The 11,278-nt window shown below is 36.4% G+C and overlaps 1 protein-coding gene across 7 annotated transcripts; it reads left to right on the top strand.

Moving 5' to 3' along the window:
* The first annotated feature begins 1,315 nt into the window (after positions 1 to 1,315).
* LOC107806566 (mediator of RNA polymerase II transcription subunit 19a) lies at positions 1,316 to 10,322 on the top strand. Of its 7 annotated transcripts, none has more exons than XR_012704886.1 (8): positions 1,316 to 1,828; positions 3,920 to 3,986; positions 4,720 to 5,009; positions 5,099 to 5,326; positions 6,282 to 6,338; positions 6,972 to 7,116; positions 9,985 to 10,018; positions 10,161 to 10,322. XR_012704886.1 is itself a non-coding variant. In XM_016630741.2 (6 exons), exons 2-6 carry the CDS (start codon positions 3,956 to 3,958, stop codon positions 7,020 to 7,022), a joined length of 657 nt encoding a protein of 218 aa, XP_016486227.1. In that variant the 5' UTR covers positions 1,316 to 1,828; positions 3,920 to 3,955; the 3' UTR covers positions 7,023 to 10,322. The 7 variants fall into 7 exon arrangements, 1 of the variants encoding a protein (XP_016486227.1); XR_012704885.1 differs by having other exon boundaries at positions 9,985 to 10,052; XR_001652697.2 differs by adding exons at positions 5,752 to 5,870; positions 5,953 to 5,996 and having other exon boundaries at positions 1,458 to 1,828; positions 6,972 to 10,322.
* Positions 10,323 to 11,278: the final 956 nt, after the last annotated feature.

Below are 11,278 nucleotides of genomic sequence, written 5' to 3'. Positions count from 1 at the left end.
TTATCACTTATTTTTCCTTGTTTGGTTGGTGAGTGGAAAATCTTTTCCGGAAAATATTTTCTAGTGCTTGGTTAGAGAGTAGAAAATACCTTTTTATGTTACTCTCCTCACCCCCATTCTTCCAAGTCCCCATGTTGCTTTGATCACCCCCCTCCCTTCAAATACCCAACGTTTTCAGGACTCTATTTTCTTCAAGAATTTAATTGTTCAAATTCACACAAACCCAAAGGAACTAATGTGTTGCTTTACTTTTTTACGCAAAAATAACGTTAAAATTTGTGCTCCACAACTAAAAAGAAAATACTCTTTTTTGGTTGAAAAATAAAGTACTCTTCTACAGCATAAAAATAAAGTACTCATTTTTTTGAAATAAAAGAAAATATTTTTTCTACATCATGAAAAGAAATACCTTTTTTTGTTAAAATGAAAGAAAATACTACTTTTTTTTGTTGAAATGAAAAAAATACTTTTTCTATGAAAAGAAAGTACTATTTTTGTTGAAATAAAAAAATACTTTTTTATATCATATATAAAAAAATACTCATTTATTGAAATGCAAAACAAAAAAAACATATCTATAACATGAAAAGAAAGTATTATTAATAATATTTTTATTTAGGATGAGGATGGGAAAGGTGATTAGGATGGAGTTGGCTAGTAGGTAGTCGAGAGTTCCTCGTTCTTTTTAGTAGTATTAGTAGCTCCCTTGTTTTTTTCGTTCGCTCTGTATATCGTATGTTCCAGTCTGCTATTGTTTGATGCTATTTTTGGTTACTGGTTTCGTCGCCGTCGTCGTTGTTGCTCTTGTTGTTAGTATAGTTGTCTTTCTCCCCTTTTCCTTATCATACTTCATCCCTCTATTTTTTCTTTCTTCTTCCTATTTTTTCTTCGTCTTCTTCCTTTCTCTTTTTTCATCTTTCTTGAGCTGAGAGTCTATTGGAAACAACCTCTTTACCTCGCCAGATAGGGGTAAGGTCTGCATACACACTACTCTTTCAGACGCTACTTGTGAAATTTTATTGTGTATGTTATTGTTGTTGTTGTTGTTGTAGGGTGGGGATGAAGATGAGGTGTGAGGTGGGTAGGCATAGGGTGGGGTGGTGTTGGGGTTGGGGTAGGGCTTGGGTGGGGTGGGTGTGGTTGGTTGCGGTGAGAACGACTTTTGAAAAATATTCCCTTGCTAATTTTTCTATTGGAGGCATGAGGAAAATATTTTCTAAAACATTTAAGCCAACAAAATATGGAAAAATTGAAAACATTACCAAGCACACCCAAAATCTTTCAAATTCTCAATTCAACATAATTTTATCACATTCGATTTATCATCTATTTTGTTTTAGAAAAAAAAAAAATTCTGCCCAACCCATGACCTCTATTTCCTCCTTTCATGGAGAACTGTCAGTCGTCGTCATCAATGGTACTCTGAAATGACGGAAAGCTCCCTCCAACATAGTCCAGATCAGGGGCAGTAAATGTCCAATTAGAAATATAGGAAAAGTATCTAAGAATAAAATATTACTATTACAATAATAATGATAATAATATAATAAGGTTGCAGTATCATCATAGAAGCAAAAGCGAGAAGTCCGTTTTCTTCTTTCCTGAGCCAATCGTTATTCAACTATTTTATGCCCAAGAGGAATTAGGGTTTATTTCAGTTCAAGAACGAGCGTATCAGAAACAAATTATTTATTCTAAGACGAAGCCTTGTGGTCAATTGCTAAAACCCTAATTCCTGAGTTGAATTGCTTGCTTCTGGAGCATATTTGATTGGAATTCGTGCTTCGCGAAGCTCACATTTACCTCTTCGATCTCTCTGTTTCATCGAGTAAGCTCCTTTTTCCTAGTTGGAAATTTTGCTCGTATTATGTCTTCCAACGGTTATATTGATGTTTAAATTCTGAGATCAAGATGTTTCCTTGGTGACAGAAATATGTTAAATGACTAGAGATTTGGAACGTCCACGTTGTATATTGTTTTAATGTTATTGATCTTTGGTGTGTATCCGAATTTTTTAGTACTGCGTATATTCTGTATGTTAAATTTGGGAACTTTGGCAGCGGAGGTGGTGAATGAATTTGAGAGAGGGCAGGAATTATCTACTTTGGTTGGTGTTCGGAGTTCAACTCTCTGCTTACCCTTTAGTTAACCTTATTCCCTTTAGTAGTCTTATTGTTCTGGTAAGTTGCGCAATTACTGTGATGGCTACTGGTCAAAACTTAAATTGCTTGATCCTGTAATATTTGTGAAGTAATAGTCTGTAAATGTTGAACTTAGGCTGATAATCTGCTATTTCTTGGGAGACGTCTCTGATAATTGAAGTTTGTAAGTATGAGATTTTGCTGAATGAGGAATGTGAGAATTGATGTTAGCTGTTGAAAAGGAATACGGAAAGAAGAGATGATGATTGGATAATCAATTTTTTTGAGTCATGATCACCAAGAGTTTGCACATCTACTTTTTGTTAGTGAGATATTTGCAGTGCAAAAAATCTCTGTCAGGAGTTGTTTAGTTGGGTATCCCTTTTTGCATGTTTTGATAGGCATATTTCAAACTTAGAATAAAATGTTGTAGTAATTCCACTGCTTAGATGATGTGGTATTTAATTATTAAAAAGGAAAAGAAATTATCAATCTTTTGCAATTGGGAACTATGTCATTGTTAATTTTGTATAAAATTTTGATGTCTTGATAGTTTGCAATTCCTGTCCTTGTGATTGCTACAAAAAAAACAAGTAGCTTTCTCTCTTAATCTCCCCCCCCCCTCTCTCTTTTGGGGGGACTTTTTCTGGTTTCCCCATTAACAATCTGATTGGACATCCAGTACCACTTCCTTTTTCGTCTTTCTCTTCTGCCCTACCATTGTAGATGTGGACATCATTGCTTAAGTACAACGTGCCTCCTTACTTATCTAAAAAAGAAAGAACCTGCTACATCTTGTGAAAAGCATAGTGCCGAATATTGAGTAACTTCTTGCCTACTTCATCTCTTAGTAGATTTTGGTTTTCTTAGTTTTATTTTATTTCACTTTCTTTTTCGAAGTATCAGTGGATGTCCACTTTAAGACTTCCCAACCCTCCTGGAAGGTGGAGCGTTAGAAACTGAAAGAATAGTTCTGTGTGAACCCACATTCTGAATTATCTATTTAGCTTCACCAAAGAAGGTTGTATTTTTGCTCTGGAGTTAGCTTTGTTTTGTCGCATTCTTTTTCCCCACGCTTCATGTCTTGGTTATGTTAGACCAGTAGAGCTTATGCAAAATGAGAGCATCAGGTAGCTTTTCTTTGGACAAGATACCAAAAAGGTTGATGAACCCTTTTAATACCTCCTGGTTCTGTATGGTGGTCCCAACATTACTGTTATATCTTCTAGTTTCTGCCTAAGTTGCTCGGACTCGGGTGTGGGTATCCGATACGGGGACGAATCCGAGTATCGGATTCGGCAAAATCTAAATTTTAAGATTTGGGGGTGCGGATCCGGGGTATGGATATGGATAGGGGTGCGGGTATTCGGCTAATAAAAAATAGAGCTATAAAAATATTGTAAATTTTGAGAGCTATTCTGTGAAAAACTTACATGAATATTATAGAATTCAATCTTTCATTCTTCAAGATGGACATTATTCTTTCATTCTCCTAAATCTGTTTTATTTTTGATTGTGAGAAATCAAAATCTCAAATTTTCTCCCAAATTTGTCGATGGGCTCCGGTCAAAGTGTCCGAAGTCAGTTGACTGAATCCGGGATGTATCCCGCTCCCGTCCCCGTCTCCTATCGGGATGGGGACGGCACCAAAATCGAAGAGTCCGCGCAACTTAGGTTTCTGCTTATTCGATCCATTTTGTTTTTATTTCAGTGCTGTATTCTTAATGTTCCCAGAAAAGATAGTTCTGGACTGTTTCTAACCTATCAACACTTGCCAGGAGATAATGCTGTACCTACGTACTTGTTGCTAATTGATGGATCCTGATAGCAAGAGTTTTGGAAGAGGTAAGACCCTTACAGCATTATGTTCCCTTTGAAACAGAATTGTAACATACAGTCTTTTTGCATGTTGCCCTGCATTGACTACTGCAGACATTTGATATCGTGAGGGTCTTTATTTGCATAGCTAGGTTCTGATTTACAGTAAAATGCTTCATTTCATCAGTATCTTGCTCAAATCTGCAGCTGGCTGATTTATTTGCTTCTGCAATCCTCGTGTGTGGGCCAGTTATCTCTTTCCGGATTTAGAAATGATCTTGTACTGCATTCTCATTTTTGTGTGGTTCTTCTGCAGCACTAGGACAAATCTATCTTTGTTCATTCGGGAGAAAGATAAAGGACTAGTAATGCTAATGTTATCTTTGGGGCTTTACATTGTTTATCATAGAATTTTGTAGAAGTTTATATCACAAAGCAATGTATTCTCAAGCATTTTCCTTCATCATCCGGATGGTGTTAGCTGTCAGATTAATATTCTTTGAGTTCGGGATCATTGTGACTATTATAAGCCAAAGTTGATTAAATCTTAGCAAAGGTAGTTGATATTTTAGTCACATGTGAGGTGCTGGAAAGATGCTGGACTGCTAAAGAGTATCAGGTTTCTCAAAGGGCTTAGATTTATCTATTGATATTCTGATGATGAATTAAAATTCAGGTTTTGTTCTCTTTAGAATGCCTGTTGTTTTTAATCAAGAATTAGTTTATAACTGTTTTTGATATGGTCAAAATGCACCACCAGGGCCCAGAGAACTTACAGGTGCTGTGGATCTTATCAGTCACTTCAAATTGTTGCCTCATCACGAGTTCTTCTGCAAGAGGTCACTTCCGTTGTCTATTTCAGATGCCCACTATCTTCACAATGTGGTGGGAGACACAGAAATTAGGAAAGGGGAAGGGATGCAGTTGGATCAGCTTATACAGGACACTTCCTTGTCAAGAGAGACGAGTTCCCGCATCCAGCCGTTTGACCTAGATGTTCTTGGAGAAGCTTTTCAACTACGTGAAGCGGCTCCAGTTGTTCTGCCTCCTGTAAGAAATTTACTGAGTGAAGCTTGGGCGACAATAGTTCATTTGTGTAAGCGTCTTTTAAGTAATGTTTTAACTTCTTTTTTTCATAGTCTGAGAAAGGCATCCCAACTGTAGCTGGAAAATCTAAAAGTGAGTCGAAAGACAAGGATAAGAAGCATAAAAAGCACAGAGATAAGGACAAGGAGAAGGACAAAGAGCATAAGAAACACAAACATCGGCATAAAGATCGAAGCAAAGACAAGGATAAAGAGAAAAATAGAGATAAAAGTGGTCATCATGATTCTGGTGCTGATCATTCGAAGAAACATCGTGAGAAGGTCTGCTACTAGCAAAACCTTGAGATATTCTTTTTCCCTCCCCTTTGATTCCCTTTTGATCCCCTTTTGTTGGAGCTATTTCTCCTTTGGTGACTCGAAACCCACGATCCTGGGGTTATAGGTGGGGGTGCTGACCATCTGAGCAACCCCCTCTTGTTAACCTTGAGATATTTGGTGCGATGTGTTGATTCTTACTATACATGTCCTATGCTTTTTTAATATGAAATAGTTTAGATGAATGGTTTAAAGAATAGCCCTTTCAAATTAATTTGCTAAATATTTGTCTTTTCTTAATAGAATTGTCTAAAGATGATAAAATTTTACTTTGTCGTTTGTGACATTTGAACTTTGCTGAAAGTTACTCTTGCTTGAATTTCACTGGATTGTATGATGCTATTGAGTTCGTTATCCTTTTGTGTTGTCAGTTGCCTGTATTGGATCACAGGGAGAAAGTCAAGGACATAAAGGCTTATCTTTCTTGAAAAATGAGACCAGGACCTGTGAAATGAACTGTTGCCCGGCTTTTTGGTTAATGAGGCAAAAAGTTGAGTTTGCTGTATGATTTAGACTTTTTAGTTTATTAAGACACTTCCACATCAGCATAAAACTCTTTCTTGCTGCTGCAGCTTTGATATGACTCAAGCTATCCTCTCTCTCCTAACCTATCGCGGTAACCTGAACTTTGAATTTGTTAACCTTTTTGTTTTGTCAACGTACTGAATTAGATGAGAGGTTGACTTTGTAAACTTTATTTGCGAAACTTGTTTTTTCCCCCTTGCCATTTTATGTTCTTGTTCCATGATGCTTATCTACCTTCTACTTGAGCTGCTAGTTGAAAATCACCAATATTTGCACGAGTTTAGGACTTTAGCAAGAAGCAACAGTGGTACTTCACAGAATTGAAAGCGGTTGTATTTATAGCGGCGACTGATTATGATATTTTAATTGATCCCAGAAAAGGAAGCATGATGGAGAGGATCTTAATGACGTTCACAAACACAAGAGAAGCAAGGTAGAACTGAATGATTTTGAATTCATATGGTTTTTGAACAACTTTATTGAAGTGTTTTCCCTGGAGAGATATTCTTGAGGAAATATTTGTGCTAGAAAAATGTATGGACAGTCATTTGTTTTGGTTGGAATTGTGAGTGTGTAAGCTAGTGTACTCCCTCCGTTTCAATTTATATGAGGTAGTTTCACTCGGTACGGAGTTTATGGGAAAAAAAGACTTTTGAAACCTATGGTGTTAAAGCTTAAGGGTACAAAACTTTGTGGGGAAATGACATGTGTGTGGCTAAAACACTTCTCACTGGACAAAATGATAAGTTTAAAGTTGATTTGTTTCCAAATATAGAAATGTGTCATTCTTTTTGGAATTGACTAATAAGGAGAGTGTGTCATATAAACTGAAATGGAGGAAGTATTATTTTATTCAAAAATTTTAAAATTTTCAAAAATTAACCACAAACCTTTTTGTAGGTTTTTTATTTTATTAATTTTTTTTTTAAAAAGAACAACTTCCAAACGATCTTAACCAAACAAGTATCCAGAAAGTCTCAAGTGTTTTGTTCTGAACAAGTTACATTTGGTCTTACACTAACACCTACAACTAATTCTGCTGTTATCACATGCTGAAATGTTGCAGCACAAGAGCTCAAAGATTGATGAGATTGGTGCAATAAAGGTAGCAGGCTGAAATATGGCGTGTGGTTCTATCATTTGTTTAATCCTCAGACTTTGCAGTTGAGAATTTCGAGGGATCCTTTACTTAGTATTGTGAAAAATCTGAGGTACAGAAGTTAGTTTCCTGCTATATCCCATTAATTGAAGAACTTCATTGGTATGCCCTTTTGTTTCGATCTATTTTCTACACATTAACTGAAGAACTTCATTGGCATGCCCTTTTTTTCCACTTTTTTCTTGACATGGGCAAGATTGTTCCATAGAGTTTACAGCTGATCAGATGCCACCACAATTGTTGTGCATATGTGACTTTGCTTTATATAATTAAACTTTGTTTTTCTTTTCCAAAATTACCAACTTAAAAAACAGACTCATTCAACTATCTTTTCAATGTTAAAGAAGCAGCATATGCATCAGAAACAAGTATACTTTTGTGTGCTTTAATTAGTTATCTAATTAGTATTTCTCCTCCTGAAACGCCATATAAACTATTTATTGTATTTTTAACTGGATACATATTTTTTTTTAAGTGCTACCCTCCCCAGACCCCACCTGTTGGGATCAAACTGGGTTTGTTGTTGTTGTTTGTTGTTGTTGTTGCTAAGGAGTAGATCGTCTCAACAGATTAGAACATCAAGAGGTAAAATATGGAAGTGGAAAGAGAAATATCAGGCTATTTATGGCACAAATTCAACATGCATATTATCCCAATGTCTGATTCTATACTAAGGTGAGTATAGAGTTTACAAATTTGACGACGTTGCTCTACATGTACGCTGGAGAATAAAAGGTGAAAGTTGCTACCAAAGGATAGTTAGAAAAGGACTGAAGTTTCTTATCCATATTGGTGCGCAGTTGAGATCAGTTAAATAAGAAAAGCAATCAATGATGTGCGATCCCTTAGCTTTTGGTTTTCATTATAGTAGAATAACCTCTCATAGGTGGATTAAATATATTTAAGATTCTTAGTTATGCCAATAAACTTTGATCCACAGAAGATGTCTTTGACCGTTTAAAATGGAGTATACCACTGACCAAGCATCTCATGGAATAAGGATTTTGTCCAACTTAGATTATGAAAGCTTAGGCAGAATCGCTCTGAGAATTGGCAGTATGATACTTGTTCCTTTTGGACATATTCGTAGGTGAGGGGTAAACAGGAGTTTAAAGCCTTAAATGGAAGCAAAACTCTGCGAAGGAATTGCATGAGCAAATTGTCTAACTTTTTGCTCAAGCATCACCTTAGGGCTTAGGGTGCATGACAACATCATCTTGAACAACAGTCTTGGTAAATCTGTTCACTATTAGTTGGTAGAGTTATCATTAAACCTTGATTTAAAGAGACCTGATGTAAACTGATTCAGCTTTATTACATAGCTTCTAGTGCCGCACTTGATTGGAGTCCTCTCTGATCCGTGCGTTAATCTTGCCTTCTTTTGTTCTCTAGACAATAAAAGAGACAAGAACAATATCAGAAGGAAAAGGAAATGGGATGGAAGGAAAATAAGGATATCATGAAATCCGTGTTACCTCATTGAATATTGGAAGTAGGAACTTCACTCCACATTAAACTTGCATTGAATCTCTCAATGTTAAGACCCTGAATATAATTTACCAACAGTTAAGACTGGTGCTGTGTAACCAGTCTGGCAAGTATTTTGCTCCTTTTCAGGATGGTTAATAATTGGATGGACCATTTCTTAAATACATGGTTAATGCACTTGTCTATGTTTCAATATTCACTTTTTTGGGATAGAAGGAAGAAGGAGCTTGCTACTTATACTTCATTTCTCCATAAGATGTTTAGATTGCATCAACAGTGATTGTGGCAGCCTAATTTGCACTCCTTAAGTGTAAATTGAGTATTCACAGCTACTACTAACAGGCGTAAACCCCCCTCCCTCCCTTCCCCCCACCCCCCCCCCCAAAAAAAAAACAAAAACCAATTATTCCGTATTTATCTTTAGAGGTGTGATAGGGGGAAAAAGATGGAATCGGATGGTAATGTAGTTAGTTTGTTTTCAGTTATTGTAGAAAGGTAACAAGACACAATTAGCTGAATTCTTCAGCATGTGATATTGAACTGTAGTCTCCAACAAAGGATGCACTTAGTTTATTGGATGTCTCTGAAGGGACTCCAACAAAATGCACATACCGGATTAAGAAAAGCAGCTTCTTGTTCAGTTTCTGGAATTCTGTGTTTAAGGCACTCTAGGAAGTTTAAACAAGACAATGTTTGGAAATTACTTTGGCATGTGAATATTGAATGGTTGGATCTGATAAAGCAGCTTCATTTTAAGTTTCTGTACCATGCTGAATTTTCACCTTTGAACAGGTATCCGTAGTGAATATCTGTATATCTGATCTTAGTGATGTTAAAGCTTATTTCTATATGTATGCAACATATACCATTTGATGGTTAATGCATATTTCGCTTCTGAAGTTCAGTCTCTGCACCATTCTTCACCTTTGAACTGGTATCCAAAATGAACATCTGTATATGCGACCTTACTGGTATTATCGTTATTACTATTTGCAACATATACCATTTGATGCTAAATGCATGTTTCTCTTCCTTTGGAAGCACTACAGATATAGAGAAATTATCTATTTGCGTGCAATCTAAATGACTTTGCAGTTGTTATGAGGCTCTAATTTTGTAACCAAGTCTTTTGAACTTTTTTCTGCCTGGGGTGTGCGTGTGTAGTATTTGAATGGTAAGTTTTAGTTTCTTTTTTTGGGACAATCTTTTTTGGATGGGTTTATGAGTCTCTAGTTTATTCAGCAAATGTTTGTTGAGTAATTGAAGGGTTTATGTGGGTGCTTCTGTTTGTGAAATCCCAAGAGTTATTCTGCGTGGGACATTAGTTTGAAGTGCAATGAAATGGGACATTGGTACTGTGTCGAAATGTGTTATTCATTACAAGCAAGGCAATTGAAGCATTAATAAAAAGTGCCTATGTATCCTTTTTCAGTGGCGTATTCTGTTAGTCTGCCCCCTTTTTGATGGTGAGCAACACCTTACAAAGGTTTATTTTACATGGTATTTATCCTTTTCATATCCTTCTTGATGTTCTTAACCAAGAGCGAAGCAGTGTGGTACCTGTTACGTCACATATTGCATAATATGCCTGTTTATTTTTCCATGCAGAATTGCCTTTGGACTAACTAAAGATTGCCAAGAAGGTGAATTCACCTGTTGAAGTAGATTTTAGTGCACGGTACAACTGTTGAAAAGCACCAGAATGTGTAATATATAAAAAAAAAGGACTTCCTTATAGTTGGTAATGACACACTGATAACCTTGATCCCTTCATTCAGAGTGACTTACTGCATTGTGTGTTGTGGTCATTTGTGTCCTGTCCCTCTTTCAATGGCTCTAATCTCCAGGCTGTGTTTAACCAGCAGCTTTGGTAATAGGAAGAGAAGTTTTGATACGAGTGTTGGTGTGGTCTTTTCTGATTTGTCCTTCCCATTGAGCTTGAAGGTGATCCCTCATCAGCAGTCAAACACCCAACATGGGAGGGGAAAATGTTTAAAAGGATGTCTATATGTACAATGCTAGGAATTCTGCTCGTCATGGCTAGATATTCTTGTATATACTAGGCTAGAAATGAGATCAAATCATTGTTTGACATGAAATCCTGGTAATATATGTATTCATATTTGGCTAAACTGGCGCTCCTTATGCTAATAGATCCTTTCGTCGTAACGAGCCCTGTATTGAAAAACCTGTCTTCTCTGGGCATATTACCTTATTGGAGGAAAAGGAACTTTGAATTGTTGGCTTATGTGAGAACCTCCTCATTATCTCACCCACATCGTTCATGAAAGACGTCTGATCTTCTAATCCTTCCAGTGTGCTGAACTATATTTCAAAAGATTATGACATTTCACATAATCTACTTTGCCTTCCAATTTGCTTTTTTGGGGTGGAGAAGAGGGAATGTGCATCACATTAGTAAGCTCTGCGATTATGCGAATCTGTGTCATTGAGTTACCTGATGAGTGATAGTATGGTGTAGTTCCTTTTGATAATGTAAGATGAAGTCGAGACCAGTGTTATCAAAGGCGGAAAGCGCAAAAAAGCTTTATGGTTTATTGGGGCTTTAAGCGCAAAGCGCAAATAAAACGTGGGTTAAAATGAAGAAAGACGCAAATGAAGAAAAACTTCAAATATGTATATGTAGTCTAAGATTAATATCTATAAAACACATGAATACCACATATATGGACAAAGAAATTGAAGAAAGTTTACAATAAAGTGAA

This window comes from Nicotiana tabacum, chromosome 22 (genome assembly GCF_000715075.1).
Source record: "Nicotiana tabacum cultivar K326 chromosome 22, ASM71507v2, whole genome shotgun sequence".
NCBI classification, from domain to species: domain Eukaryota; kingdom Viridiplantae; phylum Streptophyta; class Magnoliopsida; order Solanales; family Solanaceae; genus Nicotiana; species Nicotiana tabacum.
Note: the sequence above shows the minus strand (reverse complement) of the source record. Positions and strands in the feature narration are given on the sequence as shown.

Bases quoted from the DNA above. Each gene is read 5' to 3' on its own strand.
- LOC107806566 (XM_016630741.2), top strand. From the start codon at position 3,956: ATGGATCCTGATAGCAAGAGTTTTGGAAGAG. The intron at 3,987-4,719 runs GTAAGACCCTTA...ATGCACCACCAG, and splicing joins TAGCAAGAGTTTTGGAAGAG to GGCCCAGAGAACTTACAGGT. The intron at 5,010-5,098 runs GTAAGAAATTTA...TTTTTTTCATAG, and splicing joins CTCCAGTTGTTCTGCCTCCT to TCTGAGAAAGGCATCCCAAC.